Source organism: Cibotium barometz, chromosome 28 (assembly GCF_041138505.1).
Source record: "Cibotium barometz isolate CiBa-2024 chromosome 28, ASM4113850v1, whole genome shotgun sequence".
NCBI classification, from domain to species: domain Eukaryota; kingdom Viridiplantae; phylum Streptophyta; class Polypodiopsida; order Cyatheales; family Cibotiaceae; genus Cibotium; species Cibotium barometz.
In genome coordinates this window covers 30,715,595-30,742,848 of record NC_141073.1, presented here as the reverse complement: position 1 = coordinate 30,742,848, position 27,254 = coordinate 30,715,595, and the positions used below count along the sequence as shown (strand labels likewise).

The following is a 27,254-nucleotide window of genomic DNA, read 5'->3' as shown; positions in this document are numbered from 1 at the left end:
GTTTTGGATACATTCTTAAAGGAAAGCTTAGCATGGCCAACAAGGCCCTTGGGATAACAAAAGGATCAAAAAGCAAGGGAAGTGAGGCTGTGATCAATGGGAGGAGCTCCATTGAGCTTTCATCAGCATGCCTGTTCCCCAAAACTATCCAACCAGCACCACCAAACTAAGGTCTTCCCTCGTACCACTGCAAACTCACCATCCCCCGTCTCCATACAACTTCGCAGTTTTCACGTTTCTGGAATCCTTCTCTTGGGCGAATCAGATGGGAGACGTACGAGACACGTGCTGGGCGCTGGTTGGCGATGGAGTGATGACGAGGACAGCGAATCTGAAGATTCCGATGTGAGCTTCGAACGTGGGGTTGGGCTTTTCAATCGCGGGGAGTACTACAAATGCCACGACGTGCTGGAGAACCTCTGGCACAGCTCACAAGAGCCCAAGCGCAGTGTCTTGCATGGCATCCTTCAGTGCTCCGTTGGCCTGTACCACCTCCTCAATCAGGTTTTTTTTCTGTTGGATGCATGCATGTGTATGTATATATTCATGTATGTATATGTATGTATGGGTACCCATAACATTGAAAGAACTCATTATGCCCATACTCTCGGTGTTTGTTTCCCTCTTGCTTACTTTCTAGCTCTCTGCTAGGAAAAGTACCAATGGCAGTTGTGTCTACATAGGTGGTGGTGGTGGTGGAACACTAACCACGGCAGCTGTAGAGGTTGGGTTGGGGCTGGGGTCCGGCAACAAGTTTCTTTCATGTGTCCTATGCTGTGGCACCATAAATATCATGTGCATCACATTTGTGAGTGCCCGATGGACATGGATCTCAGCATTAGCCGCCTCTTAGGCAAGATGGGGGGCAGAATATGGTTCGATTTTGGCAGTTTTGATGGCCCACCGAAGGTATGGTTGGGATACAAGGTGGGCACAATATGAACATGTTTCATGGCCTTTTTAAATGATGTTTTGAAAATGGATGGCCGACCTAAAAGTGACTTGCCGCGAGATCACTATATAAAGGAGATCAAAGATCGTTTTGTAGGGCATCTCTCTCATAGACATTTAACATTGATTAAGAAGCACTGTTCTAAGGCACATCTGACACCTGGATCATCATAGGGGATAGCACTTCTCATGTGCGTTTTCACATGGAGAGCAGCGGGTAACCATTTGCATATGCATCAGTAAATATGTACGACTATGCATGAGTAGATCTATGTCTCAGATATGTGAACATCATCGTATATATTCATTGCTATATACATTGTACAATAGTTCATGTCTATGGTCTTCTCTATTGTGTGTTTGTCGTCTTGTTATTAGCATTAATCTGTGTTTTTGCTTAGCATTAATCATCGTTTAAGTCTTCCGCTGTTAGCACGCATGTTACAAGAAACAATGCTTTTCATGTTGATATTGGGTCCTATCAGTCTGGAACAATTTCCCCTTTCGCTTTCTAATCGGGAGTAATCTAGGTTATGGTCTTGGTGGGCTTGAGCTAGAAGCACTGCAACCATGTTTAGGAGTGAATCCCAAGGATGGTGCTTTATTGCCAGCTTGCTGTGGTGTGGGCATGTTGGAATGGTGTCTTCTTGAGCTTGCCATGATTATTTCTCATTTTGACGCTTTGAGCAAGCCGGAACGCTTGCTCATAGGCCTCGGGCTCGAAGCCCCGACATCCCATTGAAGTGGAAAGTCCAACCCATACAGGATGGCTCCCAGCTTCTTGGCATCTGAACTGACACGGACATTTGACCAATCTAGTGATCATAGTAGCCAGGCTTCCCATGAAACGAGTTTCATAAATGTTTCATAGTTTTCCAAGAAGTTTCGTAAACGTTTCGGGTAGAGGGCTGGGGGGGGGGGGGGGGGGGGGGGTTACTAGGGACAAAAATATTGGATATTGCTATTACAACTCCAGGAGCATATACAACACTTTGATACACTCAAAAACTCCTTGATATGCACTTAAGAACGTGCATACATGTATACAACCAGAAGATGAGTCGTGAGTCTTCACTCCTGAGTGTTGACTCTTGAGTACTGGCTTAGACTTGTCACCTATCACCTCTTAGTATCAAGCATGAAGCATAGTTGTTGAAAGACTATCAAGTGACTTTTGGACTTGTCACCTGTAGTCAAGACAAGTTACAACAATTTAAATTGTCAAAGTTGAAAGACCAATACATCAAATGATATATGCCATATGGCATATCATAGATGCTTTGAAGACTGAAATAAGAGTCAAATAGCTAGCAATCCTAGAGGCTAGTAGCTACTAGCAATGCAAAAGACATAAATGATCACAAGTTCTCAAGTTCTCAATGATGGAGTGATCAAAGAAAATAAAACATGTTTGATACAAAATGATAGAAATAAATGTCCATGATCCAAGAAGTCATGAGTTATGACTTAGACATTGGGACCAAGCGTCAAGGATGTGTATCCTCTAGGTCTTTGTCTGACTTCTTTGATTTCTTTGACTCAGTGCTAGAAGAGGCGGATGCCTTGTAATTTGCGGAAGCTTCGGAGAAGGATTGGTACTTCAAAACTCAAAAATCAGCACTCTTTTCGCGACAGAAATTAAAGCACAAACTGAAAGGAGATGTGCAGAAAAATAGAGAGAGAAGGGGGAGATGGAGAGGACACAGTATTGGGTCCCAATTACCCTCTGTAGGGCCCCCACCACGGATGGTGTATTTGCTTTATTAGAATGATGTAAATCTGAAAACAAATACAGAAAACTTTAACTTTTCTTGGCTGGAAAATCCTGCCCTTGACCTTCAGAAGTCCACCCCTTTTGCTTGGCAATCTCCTTGGCTTGACTGGCCCTTGATTGGCTTGAGCACTTGGTGAAAATTGAGATGAATGATGGGATTTAGGCCTACCCTATTTATACTCCTCCTCAGGAGCAGTCGGCCAGCTGAAAAACAGCTTATTGTCCCACGATTGGTGAAATTCAGCAATAAATGCTGAATTAAATCCCAAAAAATACTGCCTTTTTTTCCTAACAGGCTGAAAGTGATGCGCCTGCTTCTGATTGGCTGGACACCACTTTTGTCCACAATCCCAAGGCTGGGCAGCCTGTATGGGCTGCCCCATACATGCCCTACAGCCATCTAAAGGCTGTAATCCCCTGGAGATTGCTTGATCTGTGCCCTAGGGCTGTCCTACAGCCCCTCCATGGCTGGTGGGTTCAGCCTGGGCCTTCCTGGCCCTCATGGGGGTGGTTCTACACCATTCCCGTGCCCACACTCAGATCCGGGGTAGCCCTATGGGCTGGCCCCTTGTCCTAATCCTAATCTACTCAGTGATCTGGCATCCGGTACCAAACCAGATACACAGAACCACTGACATCATTCTAGAGGGAGACTCACAGCGCGGACTGGCACTGTTTCATGTGCAGGACAGTGCACACCTGACCTTGGACTCATGTGCAGGACAATGCACACCTGACCTCGGACGACTGAGATGGATCCCTGGCTGGCTCGTCCTGGACTAGGCTCACATGGGACCAGTTCACCATCCCAGGTCTTGCACCTTCTGTACAGAAATGTCTACGTGGCATCCAAGTGCGGGATGCACGTGACATCCCCTTCTGCTTAACTTGACAGAAGCTGCATAGCCTCCAAATAATCCGTCAATAACGCCGGATAGTCTTCGAAAAATTCTTTGTCGAGCCATACCGCTTCATGAGTTCCTCGATCTTGAAACTTCGTGAGGAACTGTCGTAGTCTTCGACCTGAGCCATGCTTGAAACGGTGCAGAAGGATCTGTTCTGGAACCATTACTTTTGCTTCATCAATAATGTCTGGTTCCGCTTCGTCTTTGACCTCTGAAGGGGGTGGACCTGCATATGGCTTTAACCAACTGTCATGAAATACATCGTGCATAGTCCAACTCGGAGGTAGCTTTAACTGCATAGACACCTCATTAATCTTTTTCCGGATGGGAAATGGTCCGAAGCTCCTGAAAGACAACTTTGGGCATCGCTTGTCCACCTGCTTCAATCTTTGCTTCATAATCCGAAGATACACCCAATCCCCTTCCGAAAAACTTCATGTCCCTTCGGTCTTTATTGGCCTGTCGAGTGTAGGCCTCTTGCGCTTTAGCCAATCTGTCTTTAACGGACTCTAGGATCTCCTGGTAAGACTCCGTCACTCTGTTCGCCTCAGGTACTGAAGACGAAGTCCTGGTTAACAATGACTGGAAAGGCCTTCCAAACGCTGCCTCATATGGAGTCCTGCCAATAGCTGAAGAAAAAGAGTCATTCAAAACAGCTTGAACTAAAGGCAAAAACGATTCCCACTTACCTTGCTGATCGTGGACATAACACTTCAGCACATCAAAGGCCATCTGTCTGTGGGTGGAATGCACTGGAAAAATTCAACTTAGTACCAAAATTATCAAACAATGCCCTCCAAAAATGACTGGTAAACTTGGCATCTCGGTCTGACACTATGGTCCTAGGAATCCCGCCAATCGGGTACCAATGCCGAATGAATAAGTGGGCAACATCCTCGGCGGTCACATTGGCCCTGCAAGGAATAAGCATAACAAATTTGCTGAACCTATCAACAATAGTTAAACACTGCGTATTACGCTTACTCGGACTAGGAGGCAGATTTGTGACAAAGTCCATCGAAATGTCTTGGAAAGGACCCACAAGAATTGGCAAAGGCTGTAACAACCCTATCTTCTTTCCACGAGGAGCTTTCACCTTTTGACAAATGTCACAGCGTTGTACATATGTAAATACATCACGCCTCATCTTTGGCCAATAGTATTGCCGTTCTAATTTCTCCAGAGTCGAATTCATGCCCCTATGACTACCTGTAATGGCGTCATGGGCATCATGGAGAAGAGCTGCCCGGAATGACTTCATGACACATAGTCGGCCTTTGTAGAAAAGCCAGCCATCGCGTATGAGAAAATGGCACGGTCCTGTGGCATCCAATGCCTGTTCCCACTGTGTACCGAATTCCTCGGAATCCGCGTACGTGTGCTTCATGTCTTCTAGTCCTGTACCAACAAGGTCAAGTCTCGTGGTCTGAATCGCAGATACTTGTCCCTTCCTGCTCAAAGCATCGGCCACTGGATTGGCCTTTCCTGGAAGGTACTCAATCATGCCACCGAACTGTTGGAATATCTGACTCCAGCGGTGTTGTCGATCACTCCACTGTGCACTTGGCATCGTCTGAATCCAGCGCAATGCCTGATGGTCAGTGCGAACCTCGAAGTCACGGCCATACAGGAAATGTTTCCAATGTTTCAAGGCCTGTATAACTGCTAGGAGTTCACGATCATAGACTGAGTAGTTCTTTTCGGCGGGCAGTAACTTACGAGACATGTAAGCTACCGGATGACCATTCTGTTGCAATACACCTCCAATCGCGATGTTACTTGCATCGGTGATCACTTGAAATGGTTCGTCCCACGAGGCAAGGGCTAAACAAGGCGCTTCTGACAAAGCCACCTTGAGGTTCTGGAATGCCTCCAACGCTCGTGGAGTCATTCGAATCTTTTGCCTTCTTGTTTTCACTCCCTTTAGCAGATCGGTGAGGTCTGTCGAGAGATCAGAAAACTTGTCAATGTGGGTGGAATATGCCTGGCATATACCCACAAACGATCTAATGTCATAAGCGGTCTGAGGTACTTCCCAGTTAACAATCTCGGCCACTTTAGCCGGATCAAGTCGAATGCCTTCGGCACTAATTATATATCCCAAGTAATGTACCTGGAACAAATAAAATTCTGACTTCTTTTCATTGACATAGAGCTCGTTGTTCTCTAGCAACTTAAGGACTTTCTCCACATCAATGTCATGCTGCTCAACTGTAGCTGAAAATATGAGTATGTCGTCCAGAAATATGAACACACACACTCCAATCAACTCCCGGAAAACACGCATCATCATGCGGTTAAATGTAGCTGGGGCGTTCGTCAAACCAAATGGCATGACCACAAATTCATAGTGGGCCCGTTCTGTACGAAAGGCCGTCTTGGGAATGTCCCCCTCTACAATCCGTATACCTGGTGGTACCCACTCTTTAAATCCAGTTTGGAGAACACCTTTGCTCCATTCAGCCTCTCGAGAATATAGTCAATTCGAGGCATCGGGAATCTGCTCTTGATAGTCAGCTTGTTGAGTGCACGATAATCGACACACCACCGAGAAGACCCATCTTTCTTCTTGACAAACAAGATCGGTGCTGCAAATGGCGACACGCTAGGGCGGATGAAGCCAGCTTGCAACAATTCTTGGAGTTGGCGGTCCAACTCCGATTCCATTGCCTTAGAAAGGCGATACGAAAACTTGCTCGGGGGTTCCGAGCCTGGAAGGAGGTCAATCTTGTGATCCTCCGGTTTGGACGGGGGGAGCTGGGGAGGGAGACTGTCCTGAAGAAAAATCTTCTGGAACTTTTCATGGAGAACCGAGTACTTCTTGGTAGCACTGGCCATCGTCTGGGCTGTCTGGATGTAAATCATTGCACACTGTGCGTCTTTCCTGACTGCTCGCTTAGCCTGCAAGTGGCTTATGAGTGGAAAGTTTGGAATACCTAGCTCTCACTTAAGGTCACCGGGGTGTTTGACACATTCCGATCGATTTGGAACGTGTGCTTGTCCCACTTGACATCAGGAAGAAACTTGTGAAACCACTGGATACCCAAAATTATGTATGCCCCTCCTACAAGAGGAGCAACCATAAAGTCACGCACAAACTCTATGCCTTGAATCACTAACTTAGCACCTAGAGCTTCATACTTGACGCTCGTTGTCATACCTGTGCTAAAACCCTCAACCTGTTTGTCCACTGGAGTTAGCTTGAAACGGGCACGCCTAGCGGCGTGTTCCATGACCACATCCTCCGTGCTGCCGCTGTCAAACAAGACGACGACTCTCTGGCCACCTATGTAGCCAAAGGACTTGAGTAATTCGTTGCGCTCATACTCCTGGTCATGGGCGCCCTTCTGCTTATCTTCGAGCTCCCGGCTAATAATTGCTCTAACTGAAGCACCGGGGGTTGAAGAACTAGGGGTAGCCGCTGGGGTCTGTGTGGGAGCTGTGCTCACCACGGAAGCTGTGGAGGCGGCGGCGGCCTTTGGAGGCTTCTTCGGACAATTCCGAGAAGTATGTCCTTTTGTGTGACAAAAGAAACATCTACCCTCCTCCTTGTACTGAGAAAGCTCCTCAGCACTCAACTTGCCACCTGTCTTGCCTGCCGCCGCCGCTTTCTGGTCTGGAGTAAGCTTAGACGCATTGTTCGAGTTCTTGGAGCCAGAGGCTCCTGGGCTCTGTCCTGGGGAAGACCTCGTCTGGTTCTGGCTTTTGCCCCCCGAGGCGTTAGCCTTGGGAGAAGCCGGTTGGGAAGTCTTGGGCTTGCCACCATTGTGTTTCATTTCTGCACTCTGCGCAAGCGAGAGTGCATCCTCAAAGGTGGTTGGCCTAAACATATGCACCTCCCATTGGATTTGCGTGTCCAGGCCATACAAAAACTGCCCTTTCTTGTCCGTATCAGATAAGCCTAATTGCAGACACAAGGTCGAAATTTTATTGGCAAACTGAAGGACTGGTTGCGCGTTCTGACGCGCTCCCCTGAACTCGTCTTCGAGTCGCTCAAGGTAGTGGGGCGGTAGAAACCGCTGCTTAAGGTCGCGGACGAACTCGTCCCACACATAAGCTGCCATAACTGCTCTGGTGTGGGCATGAGCCCACTGAGTCCACCAAGGAATGGCCTCACCTTCCAAGTACCAACTAGCTTTTTCCTAACTGCGGCAAAGTAAGCTTCAAATTGATGCAACCATGAATAAAGTATTGTGGGATCGAGTTTACCATTATACTTACTGAAATTCATTTTCTCGGGAAAATGATTCGAGGGCGCCGCCGGTGTCAATCTGGCGTCCAAAGCTCTGAGGTAACGCTCGTGTTCCACTCGTCGCATGGCGTCGTCTTCTCGTTGTCGAATCTCCAATGCACGCATCTGCATCTCAAGCAAGGAGCTTGGCTGCGGCTGTGACCCCGCGAGAGGGTCCCTGTGACGAGGATCTGGTATCTGGGATACGGAAGGAGAGGGAGGAGGAGATGGAAAACGCGACGCTGGAGAGCGAGAATGCTCCTCCAGAGCCAAAATCTGCGCCTTCTGCTCATCCAACTTGGCTGTCTGGTCTGCGATTGCTCGCATCATCTGCTGGAACATGTCTGTGACACTCAAGCAAGGTGCCCTAGCTGGGCTGCCTGGTGCACTCTGGTCCCATGGTTCTGGTTCTCTCTCGTCGCCAAAGCTCGCCATAGCGGGAAAAAGCAATTCCTTTCCGGAACGCAATCTGACCATCCACTATCTGTGTGGGAGACTTCCGGAGGCTTCCGGAGGCTAAAAACCAACCGTTCTTCGAGGGACAGGAGTCACTCCGAAAGGGGTAGTCCACCGGCATCTAAAAACCAACCACACAAGCGAAAAAATTTTCTGGTTTTCTTTGCTGAATCTTTGTCCTTGAAGTAGGCTTTGATACCACTGTAATATGCGGAAGCTTTGGAGAAGGATCGGTACTTCAAAACTCAGAAATCAGCACTCTTTTCGCGACGGAAATTAACGCACAAACTGAAAGGAGATGTGCAGAAAAATAGAGAGAGAAGGGGGAGATGGAGAGGACACAGTATTGGGTCCCAATTACCCTCTGTAGGGCCCCCACCACGGATGGTGTATTTGCTTTATTAGAATGATGTAAATCTGAAAACAAATACAGAAAACTTGACCTTTTCTTGGCTGGAAAATCCTGCCCTTGACCTTCAAAAGTCCACCCCTTTTGCTTGGCAATCTCCTTGGCTTGACTGGCCCTTGATTGGCTTGAGCACTTCGTGAAAACTGAGATGAATGATGGGATTTAGGCCTACCCTATTTATACTCCTCCTCAGGAGCAGTCGGCCAGCTGAAAAACAGCTTATTGTCCCATGACTGGTGAAATTCAGCAATAAATGCTGAATTAAATCCCAAAAAATACTGCCTTTTTTTCCTAACAGGCTGAAAGTGATGCGCCTGCTTCTGATTGGCGGGACACCACTTTTGTCCACAATCCCAAGGCTGAGCAGCCTGTATGGGCTGCCCCATACATGCCCTACAGCCATCTAAAGGCTGTAATCCCCTGGAGATTGCCTGATCTGTGCCCTAGGGCTGTCATACAGCCCCTCCATGGCTGGTGGGTTCAGCCTGGGCCTTCCTGGCCCTCATGGGGGTGGTTCTACACCATTCCCGTGCCCACACTCAGATCCGGGGTAGCCCTATGGGCTGGCCCCTTGTCCTAATCCTAATCTACTTAGTGATCTGGCATCCGGTACCAAACCAGATACACAGAACCACTGACATCATTCTAGAGGGAGACTCACAGATGGCACGCTCATCTTGAGGAATCTCAAGAACATCCTTCACCTTCTTGATGTCGATATTGTCCATGTTCACTTGATATGGCTCGATGGGGTTGCCTTTGCTCAATGACATGGAGGTTGCAATGACAATACACCAACCATTCCAATTGAGCACTGCTTAGTTTGTTCCTCTTCTTTGTATGGAAGAGGGTCCAGGTACTCTAGTTCCTCTCACAAGGACCCGAGCTCCAATCTCGTGAGAGAACTCTAATGGCAAAGGCGTTTTTGTCATTAAGAAGACGAGAAACGCTATAAGTCTCATATATACAATATGTATTGTGTTACATGTAATCATACGTGCAATATATATTATGTTACATGTAATCATGATTCACAAGTTTTAGACTCATGAGATGAGGAGTGCTAAGCCCATATTTCTCCCACCAAGAGAGAGGCTGAAGCTGAATCTGTCTCGTAACAATTGTTGCCTGACCAAAAGCATGGCCAGGGGAGCAGTAGCAGCACTCACACACACAGAGAAGCAAGTACATAGTCATGTTAGCTTGAGAGTTGAAGAGGCACGTAACTCAATAATGTTACCAAAATGAAAGTACAATAACATGATAAGGTAACACACACTAAGTGGCTAAAGGTGTGTTCCTGTGCACAGGGAAAAATCCCTCCTAAGGAGAGTAAAGGTTTGATAGAAACTCAGTACGAAGGGCTTTGTGTGAATATATGCTCTTATTGTCAAAATATGCAGCGGAAATGATAACCAAATCTGAGACCACAAGAGCAAGTAGAGTGCAGAAAATAGATAGCACAAGAGAAGAAGAGAGATAGGCGTATAACTCTTCTCTATACACAAGATCTCGAGGAAAAAACTGAATGAATACAATGTGGGGCAATGGGGCCTATTTATATGGCCCCATCATGCAGTCGGCCAGCGCTAGCATGCGCCGCCAGCCCTCACGACTGGGCACATCCAGTCGGCCAGTAGCAAAAAACTCCACGACACCTTCTGATCAGGTCGGCCAGCTCCACGTGTACAAGAGTGTAGTCGGCCAGCATCAGAAGCTCCTGCCAGCCTGTGGTGGCAGCCACCCACACCATGGAAAAATGGGGAAAATGGGGAAACAATACGGGGAGTGAGGAAAAATGATAAAACACCTATACAGGGCCGGCACACCCACAACAGAGGCTTTGGTGTCTGATAAAGACAGGAGATGACTTCTAACACTTATGTGTGTGTGTGTGTGTGTGTGTGTGTGTGGAGTGCGTGTGTGAGAGTATATCTTGATACAGAGTTCTACACCCACTATTGGGCACTGATGATGTTAGTGGGGATGTTGTAGTATCTAGTTGAAACCGGCCTCTGATAGAAAACCAGAGTGCGGTAGATTAGCAATCACCCGTCCACTTGTAGTCTAGATGATAAAACAAAACAGATTGGAGCTAGAGTGCCCAAATCTGAAAACACAGCGACACCTGTTGGCCCCAAAGCTTGGCGCCCCTTGCGGTATTTCTTTATTCAATTATAATAAAATGAATGGCTGAGTACAACACAAAGTTCAGCCAAGAGTTTACACCTATATATCCAATCTGACGGCCCACAAATCCTTCTTAGCACAGAGGATCTATGCACACAGATCTGTGTCTCTAAATAACACACTGTGCCTCCCTCTGATCAGCCAAGATCACTAAGCAGGCCAGCCATGGGCATACATCTGGCATAACTCAAGTGCATGATACATCATCTCAGCTCAAACATACATGTGCTGTCCAAACTCTATCTCAACCCTTGTCAATCTGCCATACTCCTCCTCTCACAAGGGGCCAGATAACTCATATCTGCAAGAGACATCAAGCAGTAGAAAGAGAGATAGATGAACAGAAACAAGGCTTACCAAGTTCAGCTCGTGAAACAGTACTGGAGGAAGCAACAGCACCAATTTGTACTTGCAGGCACTTGTATCCACAACCCTGCTTCACACATGTGCTTGTACTTGCCTGTATCCTCCTCCTGATGTTCACTCTTATGCTGTCCTTGAAAATACAGATCTGAAAATCAGCACTGTACCCATCTGTACCACCTCGGGATACGTGCCAGGAGTTGTACTTGCACAAACAGTCTGCTGTCCACTCTTGTACCTGCCTGAATCTGAGTACACAGTTCTGTCCAGCACCTGTTTACGCCGCCTGCAGCAGTTGTACTTGCTGTACCTGACTGTCCGTACACTGTACGGCAGTCGTACAGTATGGTATTGCTGTTGTACCTGCTGGTACAGCCTGACCAGACCCTGTGTGCAGCAGAACTCCTTGCAGCAGCTCCTATGCGCAGCCAGCAACAGAAGAGAAAGAGGGTATTTGCAGCAGATCTGGCCGTACAGTGCTGTACGGCTGGTTTGCACTCAGAAAATCAGCAACAGCAGCACGGCTTCTCCAACGATCCTTCCCTTCTTCTTTTCCACACTTGAGAACATGCGCTTGAGAAAACTCCACGATTCCCTCTTTTCCAAAAGCTAGAGAGAGAGAGGAGAGAGAGAAACTCTCCAAAAGTGGCCCTCTTCCCAAAAATAATCCCTAGGGCCCCAAACTTTAATAAGTCCCTAGGGCCACTAAGGCCTAGGGGCAAACTTTAATAAACATTAAAGTTTAATGTTTCTAGTTCCCCCCTTCACACCTAGGGATGTCCACACATCTTAAACTCTGTCCGGGCACCCCCCCCCATGTGAATCATAAAATATTCTGACTCTGCTACCACCATGCCCACACTTGTACTGTTCCATTTTCACAGGGCCATGACATACCCCCGTCTTGAAAAATGGCAAGCGTCCTCGATTGCATTCTGGTGATGCATCAAAATATCCAAAGTGAAATATACAATATGGCAAGATCAGCGTCCCAATCTCTCTAAGCCATACACATGTATCAACATTCACTGCAAACCAATGGTATAGTAATAGTCCAAGTTGTATACCACTGTGAACCATACATATCCACAAAAATCTCCATGTGACTAGTACACATATATCATAGAAGTCCCAATAACAGATGTACTGTCAGCCTCAGTACCTTCGGGTGAGTTAAAATCTGCACCAAGCGACCTCTAGATGTCATCTGAGCCTGTCTGAATCAAGGGAGTGAAGGTGCTACCCCCTCTTGAGCATCAGGTAATGCTCCAGACCCATGCTCTGCTGAACCTGAATGAGCCACAATAAGAGTCGGCTCTAACTCAAAGGCATCGAGATAAAGCTGCAAAACCTGAGGTGAATCTGTTAAGTCACCTTCCTCCATCCACTTCACATCCATCGGTGAATAGTTCTTGAACTTAACAAGATAGCGACGGGAAACTTTGCCTCGTACCTTCCTTTCTTTATGTGCCAGTATCTGCTCTGGAATCAGAACCTCATCAAGTTCCTCAACTTCCGGCTGAGCCTCATCTGATACATCCTCAGGCACATCCCCACGGAAAGGTCTAAGAAGACTCACGTGAAAAGCATTGTGAATCCTCCAGTGATCTGGTAACTTCAAACGATAGGTTACCTCACCAATCTTTTCCAAAACCTGAAAAGGCCCATAATATCGCATGCTCAACTTAGGGAATAAGCGCTCTTTACCCTTCATCTTCTTAAGTCTAGCCTTTTCAAAGCGCAAAAGAACCCAATCACCCAATGCAAATTGTAAATCACGTCTGTGACGGTCTGCGGCTTTCTTTTGCTTTTGCTGAGTTTTCTGGAGGACCAACTTAACTCTCCGATAAGCTTCATCCAAGCTCTCCACATACTGATCAGCCTCAAAGATCTTATCCTTTGTATGCAAAATGGGTGGTACTTTCTTCTCTCCTTCTACAATCTCAAAAGGCGCCTTGCTTGTCGAGCTATGTACAGTGTTGTTATATGCAAACTCCACCGAAGGAAGATACGTTTCCCATTGTTGCTTGTGCTCTGACACATAACACTTGAGAAGATCCAATACTGTAGAGTTAGCCTCTTCTGACTGACCATCTGTCTGTGGATGAAATGACGATGAAAACTTGAGAGTTGTACCCATGTTGTCAAACAACCCTCTCCAAAACAAACTCGTCATCCGTGGATCACGGTCACTAATGATAGACGTAGGCAAGCCATGATACTTGAAGATGTTCGCCATGAACAACTTCACCATATGATCCACTTTAATTGTCTTCCGCACGGGAATGAAATGAGCCTGCTTACTGAACCTGCATATGATAGTCCAGATGCCATCATTTCCCGTTTGTGTCCGTGGAAGATCAAATACAAAATCCAGGGCAATGCTCTCCCAAGGTCTATCTGGAATAGGTAAAGGTTGTAATAACCCTGGTGTCTTCTGACGGTCAAACTTTACCTTCTGACATACGATGCATTGCCTCACAAAGGCATCAACATCTCTTCTCAAGGTTGGCCAATAAAAGAAAGTCTCCACTGCTTTGACCGTGGCATCAATACCTCTATGACCTGCATACGGTGGAGCATGACTTTCAATCATAACCTTGAGTCGCAATGGCCTGGTAACACACAGTCTGCCATGCATCAATAAAAACCCATCTCTAAGAGTATAATGCTCATGCCGCTGACCCTCAGACATCTGATCATACAACTTTTCAAAATCCTCATCATGGGCATACTGCTCTTTCATTTCATCAAGCTCATGATGATAAGCAAGTGAAACTGCAGAGACCTGTGGCTTGCGTGACAAAGCATCTGCCACTACATTCTTTTTGCCTTCCACATGCACAATCTGGAAGTGAAACATTGACAAAAAGTTTGCCCAACGCATATGCTTCTCTGAAAGCTTAGTCTGCGTGAGGAAATATCGCAAGGTCTGATGATCTGTCTGCACAGTGAAGTCAGCCCCAAGCAAGTAGTGTTTCCATGTAGAAAGAGCGTGAATTATAGCCAACATCTCTTTCTCATACACCTGTAAATGCTTCTCAGCATCTTGCAAAACTCTACTCTCATAGGCTATCACATGTCCCTCTTGCATGAGAACTGCACCAATGCTACTTCCACATGCATCACACTGGACAACAAAAGCCTTTCGGAGGTCCGGTAACACCAATACTGGGTCCGAAGTAAGCTTTTCTTTGAGCTTTTTGAATGCTGTAATTTCCCGATCAGCCCATCTAAACGGAGTTGCTTTCTTCGTCAAAGCATGAAGAGGCGAAGCAATTTCAGCAAAGTGCCGTATGTAACGCCTGTAATAGGAACACAATCCTAGAAAGCTGCGTACATCATGCACGGTCCTCAAAGTTGGCCAATTAAGTATTGCTTCCACCTTTGCTGGATCCATACGGACTCCATGACCAGACACAATATGCCCCAAGAAATGTATCTCCTGCAAGAAAAACTCACTCTTCTTGCCATTAACCACCAATCTATGGTTTCTGAGTTCTGCAAACACAATGGCCAAATGCCTTCTATGCTCTTCCTCAGTTCGTGAATGCACAATCATATCATCAAAGAATGTGCCCACAAACTCTCTATGAGGCCTGAAAATCCTGTCCATCATTCGGTTAAATGTGGCAGGCGCATTTGTCAAACCAAAGGGCATAACCAAGAACTCATACAATCCAAACGTGGTTCGGAATGCTGTCTTATGCACATCCTCCGGTCTAATGCGTATCTGATGGTACCCGCTTTTCAAGTCAATACGACTAAAAACTGTGGAGCCCTGTAAGCGGTCCAAGATGTCATCGATCCTCGGTATGGGGAATCGATTCTTGATGGTATTCTTGTTCAGCGCCCTGTAATCAATACACATGCGCCAAGAACCATCCTTTTTCTGCACTAAGAGCACAGGTGAGCAGAAGGGTGATGAGCTAGGCTGAATCAACCCCTTATTCAATAGCTCCTGCACCTGACTCATAATCTCTTCCTGTTGGGCTGCACTAACACGGTACGGCGGTCTATTCGGTGGAGTACTACCAGGAATCAGATCTATGGCATGATCTTCTGGCCTCTCAGGAGGTAATTCTCCTGGCAATGACTCGGAAAAACAGTCTTGAAACCCATTTAAGAAATCAGCCCTGTCCTTATCTAACATTGACAAATTAGACTTAGACTCATCATCCTGTGCATCCTTTACATAAATCAAATACGCGGAAAGATGCTTTTTCATTATTGATGAAATCGCCGAAGCGGATACAATAGGAACAGATTCCCCTTTGAGTTTTACATCCAATACATGCTCTTTCCCTCTATGAGTCAGAGTAATTTTCCTATTGGAAGTATCCACCACCGCATGTACCCTGTGGCACTATGGCATCCCCAACAAAACATCACAGCCATCCAAAGGCATGATGAAGAACTCTTCGCTGTCCACATAACCCTGCAAATGAAGCCGAAGCTTCCCAATAATAGGAGTAACGGGTTCTGCATACCCTGGACAAGCCATATTTGCCTCATGTAACGGCCCCATCTCCTCTGCGCGAATCCCCAATCGGCCAGCCAAATCTGGTGAAATGAAGTTGGCTCTAGCACCTGTGTCAAAGAAGATCAAAGCATTCTGATCTCTCACTTTGCCCCATGCCCTGCACAACTCTGTAGCTTCACCACCTAGCTGCTCCCCCACAAGATCAGGAACTAAGCCTGCAGAAGGCTTTGGTTTCTTTGGCTTGGGCTCTCCTTTATTGTCAGGATCCTTTTGGGACTTTCTTTTGGGACAATTGAATGACATATGCCCCTCTTCAGTACAGTAAAAACACTTTTGAGCATCTCTCAAAGCCTGTCTTTCCTCAGAAGTCCTCTTGGGCATTGGCAACTTCTTATACTTTGTCTCTGAAGACCCTTTAGCATCACGAGAAGCATGCCCAAATTTTTCAGCTTTCTTGCTCAATTTCTTACTGCCTTTAAACCCAGATGAACCACCTGTGAGTAACGCATTAGCTGTCATAGCATTTTCAATCATCTGTGACATGTTCGTTACTCGTCTTTATACAATAATCTCGTACCTCCTTGGGCAGCCCACAACAATACTTCTCTACCTGCTCAGATAGTGGCACAGCACGGTAAGAAGTCACTGGGAGTAGAGCTTCCCAAAACTTCTTGTTATAATCCTCCAAACTATCACACTTTGAAGCATCCAGCTTGTGCCATGCGGTCATAACATCCACCTCAAATGTAGATGTGAGCCATACAGAAGAGAAAACCTGTTTAAATTGGACCCATGTGGTGGGTGCTATGCCCTGCAAAAGAAGAGTAGACCACCACTGCAAAGCATTGCCCTTGAGAAAAGTGGCAGCTTTCCTCACCTTAGAGGACTCTATGTAATTCCCACCAGAAAAAGCAGCATCAAACTGTTGTAAAAAGGTAAGTGCCTTCAATTTATCCTTGGCCCCACTGAAAGTGTTATACTTCACTGCAGCTCCCCCTTCCTTGTAATCCTTCGCCTTTCCCATAGGCGTTAGATTATCATATGGAAGTGGTTTCGTGAGATTGCTGCCCCCAACATTCATACCCATCATTGGGTCAACATTTCCCATTCCCATGCTAGGCATACCATACATTCCAGCCATGTTTCCATACATTCCATTATGCATACCTGGCTGCATGCCACCAAACATATTGCCTTGCATCCCAGGTTGCATGCCTGCAAACATATTTCCAGCCATACCGGACTGCATACCACCATACATATTCCCTTGCATGCCAGGTTGAAAATTGGCTCCAAAAGGCCCATACATACCCATGCCTCCCTGAGGATAACCCCCAGTCATGGATTGGAACACCGAGCCACCACCAAAATAACCTGGATGCATATTCTGCTGAGGAATAGGTGGCTGTCCATAGAAGGAACTCTGAGAGTTTGCTCCATAAGCATGCTGCATATATTCGGAAACTGGCCAAGAGATGGTTCCTGTGGGATTGCACCACTATGACCCTGAGGAAGATTCTTCGAACGAACCTTCTTCTTCTTTTTCTGGGGCTCTGTGCGGGGCTCTGTGCGAGATCTCATAAATTCAGCAAATCTCTCGCTCTGAGTGAGCTGCATAAAAGTATCCATAACACTAGCCAAGCGATCTTTGAACCGAGCATCATCATCCTCTTTACCATGCACATCTTCTGGCTGTGTTACATCCTCATAAGGCTCAACATCTGCAGCCTGTTCTCCTGCAAAAATATCCTCAGATACATCTCTCTCAGAAGAAGTCTCTTGCTCTTCTTCTTCTTGATAGAAGTACTCATCCTCTGTATCAGACATGATTGCTGAATTTTCAGCGATGGCTTTCTTCAAAGCAACCACGAGCTCACCCCCTTCAGAAAGTTGATGATTGGTCCCGGCGACGGAACCTTGAAACCGGCCTCTGATAGAAAACCAGAGTGCGGTAGATTAGCAATCACCCGTCCACTTGTAGTCTAGATGATAAAACAAAACAGATTGGAGCTAGAGTGCCCAAATCTGAAAACACAGCGACACCTGTTGGCCCCAAAGCTTGGCGCCCCTTGCGGTATTTCTTTATTCAATTATAATAAAATGAATGGCTGAGTACAACACAAAGTTCAGCCAAGAGTTTACACCTGTATATCCAATCTGACGGCCCACAAATCCTTCTTAGCACAGAGGATCTATGCACACAGATCTGTGTCTCTAAATAACACACTGTGCCTCCCTCTGATCAGCCAAGATCACTAAGCAGGCCAGCCATGGGTATACATCTGGCATAACTCAAGTGCATGATACATCATCTCAGCTCAAACATACATGTGCTGTCCAAACTCTGTCTCAACCCTTGTCAATCTGCCATACCCCTCCTCTCACAAGGGGCCAGATAACTCATATCTGCAAGAGACATCAAGCAGTAGAAAGAGAGATAGATGAACAGAAACAAGGCTTACCAAGTTCAGCTCGTGAAACAGTACTGGAGGAAGCAACAGCACCAATTTGTACTTGCAGGCACTTGTATCCACAACCCTGCTTCACACATGTGCTTGTACTTGCCTGTATCCTCCTCCTGATGTTCACTCTTATGCTGTCCTTGAAAATACAGATCTGAAAATCAGCACTGTACCCGTCTGTACCACCTCGGGATACGTGCCAGGAGTTGTACTTGCACAAACAGTCTGCTGTCCACTCTTGTACCTGCCTGAATCTGAGTACACAGTTCTGTCCAGCACCTGTTTACGCCGCCTGCAGCAGTTGTACTTGCTGTACCTGACTGTCCGTACACTGTACGGCAGTCGTACAGTATGGTACTGCTATTGTACCTGCTGGTACAGCCTGACCAGACCCTGTGTGCAGCAGAACTCCTTGCAGCAGCTCCTATGCGCAGCCAGCAAAACAGAAGAGAAAGAGGGTATTTGCAGCAGATCTGGCCGTACAGTGCTGTACGGCTGGTTTGCACTCAGAAAATCAGCAACAGCAGCACGGCTTCTCCAACGATCCTTCCCTTCTTCTTTTCCACACTTGAGAACATGCGCTTGAGAAAACTCCACGATTCCCTCTTTTCCAAAAGCTAGAGAGAGAGAGAGGAGAGAGAAACTCTCCAAAAGTGGCCCTCTTCCCAAAAATAATCCCTAGGGCCCCAAACTTTAATAAGTCCCTAGGGCCACTAAGGCCTAGGGGCAAACTTTAATAAACATTAAAGTTTAATGTTTCTAGTTCCCCCCTTCACACCTAGGGATGTCCACACATCTTAAACTCTGTCCGGGCACCCCCCCATGTGAATCATAAAATATTCTGACTCTGCTACCACCATGCCCACACTTGTACTGTTCCATTTTCACAGGGCCATGACACTAGTCCATACTATGCATAATGGAGTTGATAGTTATATAGTCTTGTGGGTTGACTCCCATGAGTATATAACATGCACGTTCGTAAAAGGTGAATTTGGGCATGTTTCTAGATTCATCTAGGTATATAAAGAATGCCCCAGCTATCCTACGCACACCATTGCATGATAGATGTCAACAATGCTTTGTTGACTATCTTGTTGCATGGGTTTTGCTAGAGAGAGGTTGATAGATGAATGGTCAAAAAAGGAAGAGAGAGCCAAAATACCAGCCAGACCTCCCCGTCCACAAGCCCACTCAACATGAAAGCGGTCTATTCGGGAGAGGTTGGGGCCTATGCTGTGCCTGCTAGATTTGGAGAATCTCAGACTCCCTTGACTACGCCCAAACTCCGAAAGATGCCAGGGGTCCTCTTCCCTGATGGTGAAGATAAGCTCCTCCGAAGCCGCTAGATCCGAATAGGCGGATCTGGAGAATCTCATATTCCCCCGACTACACCCAAACATTGGAAGATGCTAGGGGTCCTGTCCCTTGATGGTGAAGATAAGCTCCTCCCAAGCCGCCACCTTAGCTCTAGAGATGGTATCACATCCAAGGTTGCATCCAAATGCTGTTTGGATTTGATCCAAACGTTTGGAATGATTGAAACGTTCACTAACGTTTGGAAACATTAGTGAACGTGGGTCCTTGGTTAAAAAACCCACGCACGTCAACATCAAGTATTTTTTTCCTGTTTCTTACGTGCATGCGGCACTCTCTCTGTTTAGTGGCGGGCACTTGTGGGCTGGTCGTGCTAGTCTTCTCTGGTCGTGTTGCGCTCATTGCCAAAGTCACTTAGAGTCGGTCTCTCTCTCTCCCCCTCTCTCCCGCACACGCTTGCGGCTGGCCGCTGAACTCTCTCTCCCCCGCTCTCCCGCAAGTCTCTCTCTCTCTCTCTCTCTCTCTCTCTCTCTCTCTCTTGGAGGCAACGTTCACTACGTTTGGAATCTTTTCAGCACGTTTTCCAAACATACTAAACGTATCGTTCACTACGTTTGGAACCACCTTGATCCCATCTACCTCTAGTCTTTGCTACATGGTCTCCATCATACACCAGAAATCCGCATGAGAGAGGCCCTGCCTAATTGTGCTCCAAAAGTCTGCTCGACTTGCCATGGAGTTTGAGGCATAAATGTTGAGGAGGCCTACCTGGTCCTTCCCAAGTCTGATAATCACCCACTGCGCCCTCCTTGGAACTATGGTGCCTGAATCCACCACCGTTGGAAGAAGCTGCTCGCTGACAAAGATACATACACCGCCTTGGATCCCAGATGGGCCAAAGGCGGGTGATCAAAAGGTGCGACTCCTGCCCTGCAAAATCTCCTCACATTTGCAGGAACGACCAGCGAACAAATGATGCTCCTGCAGAAAGAGGATGTTGATAGAGCCTCCCACTAAGGCTCTCTACAACTCCTTGCCTTGAGCGGCAATACGGGCCGCACAATCATTGAATGTTCCAAGTGACTATCTGCATCATGGGGGTATAGTGGGGTAAGATCTGTCTGCACTACCCTCCACCCTGTGAGACTTGGGCAGGGGTTTGGATGGCGAGTATTCACAATCTGTCCTGTGTGCAGCCGAGCAAGGTGTTCCCCGATCCTATGCTCCATGTGGGCCCATTCCGCTCTCTGCTCTGGCTTGGCTGTATGCATAAACTGGGCTCCAGCTATAGTAGTGAAGGTATCTATAGGAGGGGGCAGAGGTACCGCCAACGATACATGGAACTTAATGAAGAGGATCACCTCCAAGCTCAAGCTCACGAGCTCACCATCCTAGTTTCCCGGTTGCCGTGGCCTGATCCACTGAGCTCTATTCGGGCCAAGGGCCAAAAGTGGGAAAACAATGTCTGTAAGGTGCAGGTCTCCCAGGTGGTGAGAGAGCTATATGAGCTGTCCATGAATAGTGGAGGAGATAGCCTTAGGACTCCATTCGTGCTCTGCTACAACACTGCTGGCCAACTGCTATTTAATGCTATATTATGCTGGCGGACTGGATGATTAGAGGTCTGTGATGCTTAGCATCATGCCAAGGCAAAGCCCATGCGATAGGCTGGCCCATGTGCACATGCCTTTATATAATTCTTCTACATGATCTTTCATGCATCTACCGTCAATGGACTGACCCCTACATGCTCTATCTTCAGGTGACTTAAATGCTTCTGTTCTCCAAGTGGGTTAAGGGACTGACCTTGACACCTAAAGCTGGGAGAATGACCTACGTAGCTCGTGCCTGACATGCCTCAGACTGGGGTTGACAACGGGGCCACAGCATAGGACAAGTAATCCTAAAAAAGTTATTAGTGCTGTATGATGTTACATAAAATGCTGAGCCAGTGTGTCACATAGCACCATAGTGCAGGGTATATTTGACACCAAGGACCGTCCGACGCTCGGAGCACGTTGAGCGATTTGTGGATGTCTTTAAACCATCTTTGCACGTAGATGTTCATGCACATGGACCCTGTGATCTTTTAGATGTAGTACGTTTTGCCACAACCCTTGAGACGCGGGAGAGTTCCAAGTCTGGGACTCAACAACAGGGGCAACAGAAAGGCAAAGTGTTACGACCATGTGTTTTTCCTTTGGACAGTAAGCAGGTGGGCACGGGCACGAGATGGACAGTGTGAACGGCATCAGTTTGGATATGAAAAGGAAACCCATGTGTGTGGCCAGCCCAAGTGTAAAAGGGACAAAAGAGGATTTTTGAGTTTATAAGGTTTTAAAACCTTACATGATATAATAATATTATTTATTGGAAGGATGCGCTTTTTGCTATAAATCTTGCTTTCTAGAAAGCAAACTGAATCGCATCAACATGACGTTGCAAATTTAGCCGTGTTGGACCTCTTAAAATGTTATGTGGCAGATCAAAAGTCTTCTTGGGAGAAGTACTTATTCCGAAGCATGGTGGCGTGTGGTGCTTCTCTTGGTTTTGTGCGCTGGGCTGGATTGCGTTGGCCCCTCTCTTGTGAAAAGTGGTGCAAAACTGAAGGAGGCGGGTTGGACTGCAGGAGGTGGGCTGGTCAGCAGAGAGCGCAAGGTTGGACTAAGCTTTCTCTCTCACTTGCGAGGGGCTGAGCTGCAGCACTCTCAGTCTCTCCCTCTCTCTCTTGCTTTGGAAGGCTGTGGCGGGCTGGGCTGCTGAAGTGCAGAACTGCAGGCAGCTCTGGACAGCGAACAGGGCATCTCTCACGCTTTCTCTCTCTCGTGGAAGGTGGTAGATATGAGGTGAAACAGGGGGGGGGCAGAGACAGCCGACCACTATATAACCTAGTTCTTATTTGGAAGTTCTGGGTGAAACTATAAGGGATCCTATTGGTAGAGGATTCTACAAGTTGTACTTCGTACTCAAATTTTGATCAAGTAAAGAAATACCACAAGGGGCGCCACTGCGTTTTGGCGCCAATCGGTGTCCTTGTACTATATGCAGGAGCACTCTAGATCCCCCTGTTTGTTTCCTTTTCCAGGTCCCCATGGGTGATGAAGTGTTTTGTGTGCGAGTGTTTGTTTCACCGCCTGTTAGATTTCTGAAGGCCGGTTTCACAAAGACAAGGGTAGCCAGTCCAAGGACATGGCAATTGGGGGAGCCTAGGCGACTCACCTCACCCTTGAAGAGCAAGATGGCTGGTGGACAATGCTTTTATTGTGAGAGTCAAATGTGAGTTAGCCAGCAGCCAGACACTCCACGCATAACATAAGACAACATTAAATATTTAACCTTATACAAACCTGCACCTACTCTTGGGCACTAATGACGTGAGTTAGCTTATTGTCCACGCTATGCATGATAGAGTTGATGAACCTACACTTCATGTTCAGATAGACATTGGATTTAATGGTTGCACTTTTGAGTCAAAGTCTTTTTTAAAGTTTAGCTTAATGATTGGTTCTGGCTCTTAAGTGCTTTAGGTCTAGAGTTTACAATTCTCTGTTTTGCTATTTTGTGTTGTTGTTTAGTATCTCAGCTCAAAAGGTTTAAGTTCTTATTAAGAAGAAGCGCGTGTATGCTTTTGTGTTTTTTATTTTTTTTTATTTTTTTAAATTTTCTTTCATTCATGTAATTGTTTTGTTTTGTTTTCTTGTTTCTTGTTTTTTGTTTTTTTGTTTTGTTTTGTTTTGTTTGTTTTTTTGTTTTTTGTCAATGTCTTAATTAAAAGTCTTCATTTGATATTATCTTTCGATTTCCTCTCCTTAGTAGCTAGGTTTGTTAGTTCAAATGCTTTGTTTTTGTCTTTGTCCTTCTTCACTATTATTTCTTTCTCAAATCTCTCAATTCATAAGTTCAGATTTTTCGACCTTATGAAGGTATATAATGCTTTTATTGTGACTCCACCAAGCACATCACCAAGGATTGTTTGAGTGGGCATGTAGCACAGAGGAAAGGAGAAGTACATCAAGTTGTGCATTTTGTTTTGGAAGTGTATCAGCGTGCTGACAATATATCAAGTATTCAGTTGGCCAATGATCCAGTTTTCCATGCAAGAACGAAGCATGTAGAGGTTCATTACCACTTTGCTAGAGAGCGATTTCTGGAGAGGTTAATATGATATTTATTGACAGCCAAGTAGGAGATATTTTTACCTAGACACTCTCGAGGGTACAGTTTGAGAAGTTCGGATCATATTTAGGGGTCCAACTGGTGGATCCAGGCTTAAGGGGGACTGCTAGAAATGTAAGCCAGAATCTACCAGCTTTGACTGGTCTGTTGGATGTGACCTGATAGTCAAACACATCAGGTGATGACATGGCCAAGTCCAACTGAGTGTCTACTTCGTCCTTCTTCACTTGACCTATCTGCTTAGTTTTACAGAAGATGGGATGCTTGGGATGGTACATGAGGTCCTGGAGTTCATCCCTATCAGGTCAGATTATGTGTATATGGATGAAAACTAATCAGTAATGAGCATCCACTGATTGCCAGATAGTGGGATCACTTTGCATGGATATTTAGGTGCCTTTACCTGGATACGTCATGTAACATCACAGCTTGATAGAGGACATCATGGAGCACATCTTCATCACATGCTTTCATGTGCACAGGCATCGTAGGTCATCTAGTTGGGCATCAAGAAGCGACAGGTTACTTGTTTGGACTAGATTCTACAAGAGTGGCAAGATGACCATACTTTGTTAAGTGTCAGATGTGATTACATGGGGATATAGGCCCTTGTTAGTACTAGAGAGCTATAGTCACATGGACCTGCGTTACACATCGGTTATTGATGTCCAAAGTAAGCATACATAACTAGGACTATTTTATTAGGTTCCGACGGTAGTCCAGGACATATTACAAATAGTACATGTATATTTATTTGTATTTTATCTTCTTCAACTCGATTAGGACAAAGTTTCCCTCACTTGAGCCACTATCTAGTCATGAGCATTTGCTTAACCTCATTAGTATGGCCAGTGTAGTCATTCCATTTTTGGGGGCATTGGAGATGGTTGATGTAAATTCTTCTTTGAATATAAAATAACAACATGCCCCTCGCTTGGCCGCGGGGTTTTGGGAGGGGGGGGGGTCGGGGGCGGGTGTGTGAGGGGGGGAAGCGCCCAATGTGTTCTTGCACATTTTCATGAATTTTCCTGTTACATTCAGAATCATCGAGGAGCAATGACTGAGCTGGGAGAAGGTTTGGCTAAGCTCCGGAGGCAGAGATTTACAGCAGGTCCATTTCATCAATTCGAACAGGAGGTTTCGGCAGTTCTAGAATACATATACAACACTCAGCTAGAACATGCAGCTTGTAAGTGTCTGTCTGTTGCCCCTTTCTGGAGTTTGTGGTGGTATTCATGTTTTCTTCAGATCTTTTCATGTACATATTTGTGCAGGTGCGGAGGATTTATGTATAACCATGGATGGATCCAAGCAATCATATCAGCTACTCGGAAACTTTGCTGCTGGGCAGCATTTGTACGAGATCCGAAGAGCTGAGAATGACCAGCTTTACATCTTTTTTATCACACCAAATGTCACCAACCTTGAATATAAGGACTATGCTACTGTTTCCCTTAAAGTGAAGGTGCCCTTGCTAAACACAACTGCAGATGATCTTCACAAATTGGAATGATTAAGGCCTTTTGCGGAACTGAGTGGTTTTTCTTTCACTTCAGTATGCGAGGAGGTTATTTGTCTCTCATCTTCACCTGTCTTTTAAGTGAACACATGATGATTTCCTATAGGAGGTTGGCTAATGGACAAAAAAGGTCCACTTGAATTGGTGGGCTCATTCTCAAGTGATTAGCTCACGATTTTCACAAAGGTTGTGAGTTTGAACCCTGACACCTTTGGTGCTTGCCCACGTCTCCACCTGAAGAAAGAGATTTGTGTTGTAAAAACAAAAAGGGTCTGATTTGCCCTCTGCCTCCACCTTTTGTAAAAGATATGTTGCAGATAAACTTTTAAGATCTAATGGGTTGCCTACCTACCCTTTTATCATATGCATATACATATATTAACCAAAGAAACATAGAGGTACCTATTTTCATAGCTCGCAGCAGCATGATTTGAACCAATGAGGGGAGGAAAAAAATTGAAGTGATCTACAAGTCAAAGTTAAGTTCCAATTGGTTTCGAATTTACAGAAATTGGAAGGTCAACGGGAAGCATGCTTTGCATACACCTTTAGGTGGAGATGGGATAGAATCCTGACCTGAAGCTGAGGTTCACCGGATGGGAGCTTTCTAGGGCGAAATGTTTATAGATCTTTCTCAGACATAGAAGCTCAGCAGGTTAGGAAAGGGAAAAGCCTGGTGGATGCAATGGCAATAACCTTCACACATCACGACACCAACTACCTAGAAACCCTCCAGTGGGTCCAAACAGGGAAAGAACCCGAGAGAACTTCTTAGAGGCACAAGCGGAGGAAGAGGGACACACCCCAGATTTGGAAGCAGGTATTGGCTAGCTGCTCATAAAGCAAGTCATCCACATCAGGGATGTCATGCAAATGAGGGGCGAGCAACTTTTTGAGGCACAAAAGCAGGTCATAACCAGCTGTCACCAGGCCCACGCTGATAACGAGTCCATATAGGTACCATGGAGCTGCTCACAAAAGCATAGGATGCGCTCCATGCTAAGGGCACGGAGATCAGGCTCCTCACCATGGCCATAGAAAACAGGAGTGTAGCTATAAAAATTACAAGACCTTGAGGTTGCCAAGGCACACGTCACATGCTAAGGACACACAGATTGGGCTCCTCACTATGGACATAGAAAACAGGAGTGTCGAGATAAAAATTACAATTGAGGCTCCCAAGGCACATGTCACATCCCTGGAGGATCAACTCAAGGATAAGATAGGGCCAATTTAGTCATCGAGAAGAGGGCTCAAAAGGAAGAACTTGCACAAAGGCTCACCCGAGCATATGACCACCGCATGACCAAGGACAGCTTCAACACACAGGGGTCCATCTCTTTTAGCTGGAAGAGGAGGTGACCGGTTCATAGCCAAGTCCTCAAAGACACAGACGACGAGATCAGCAAATTACATGTATCACTGGCAGAAAGGGAAAGATTAGGCAAAGACCAACAAAAAGCAAAATAAATATCTTACAAACAAACTGTTGTCCTAATGGAGGCAGCAGCCAAGCTCTCTCAACTCACCCGTCATCCCACAACCCAATAGCCCTAATGGGGTTTGGAAAGAAAGCCCTCACCCTCAACCAACTTCAATTTGACACCTGGATTCCTTCCCACTGTCAATGTTTTAGAATCCTAACACAAGGTGCCTGGCTCCGTATACCCAACCCTTGCCACGCTCTACTTCCAAGGAGAGATGGAACTCCTCATTCCCTACGACATATACCCATGACATATACCACCTCTCTGTCCATCCCATTATCTTGAACCTAGAAAGCTGGTGCTGTACTGTGCACAATTTTTCGATGAAGACGAGTTTTTGACACTTCAGAAGCTGAGGGGTGTGAAGGACTATCTGACAAAAGGAGCACATGTTACAGGAAGCCCTCTAGTGGCCAAGTGTCGAAGGACACAGGTTGGTTGACAAAACATATAACCGCTCGGGTGCCTACCTCTGCACAGAGTATCCTCCTGACCTTGGTAGGGTGGGGAAAAATAGGAATCAAGCTGGCC

At 46.2% G+C, this 27,254-nt stretch overlaps 1 protein-coding gene across 1 annotated transcript; it reads left to right on the top strand.

Annotated features, from left to right (window-relative positions):
- On the top strand, positions 1 to 25,569 carry LOC147622740 (DUF309 domain protein). The gene is made up of 3 exons (XM_086822364.1): positions 1 to 504; positions 24,759 to 24,906; positions 24,992 to 25,569. The coding sequence occupies exons 1-3, from the start codon at positions 97 to 99 to the stop codon at positions 25,228 to 25,230; spliced, it is 795 nt and encodes a 264-aa protein (XP_086678490.1). The 5' UTR covers positions 1 to 96; the 3' UTR covers positions 25,231 to 25,569.
- Positions 25,570 to 27,254: the final 1,685 nt, after the last annotated feature.

What these genes read in the sequence shown, in the direction of transcription:
- LOC147622740 (XM_086822364.1), top strand. Translation starts at nt 97, where the DNA reads ATGGGAGGAGCTCCATTGAGCTTTCATCAGCATGCCTGTTCCCCAAAA. An exon ending in TGTACCACCTCCTCAATCAG is followed by an intron (nt 505 to 24,758) that starts GTTTTTTTTCTG and finishes TGTTACATTCAG; the next exon opens with AATCATCGAGGAGCAATGAC. An exon ending in TCAGCTAGAACATGCAGCTT is followed by an intron (nt 24,907 to 24,991) that starts GTAAGTGTCTGT and finishes ATATTTGTGCAG; the next exon opens with GTGCGGAGGATTTATGTATA.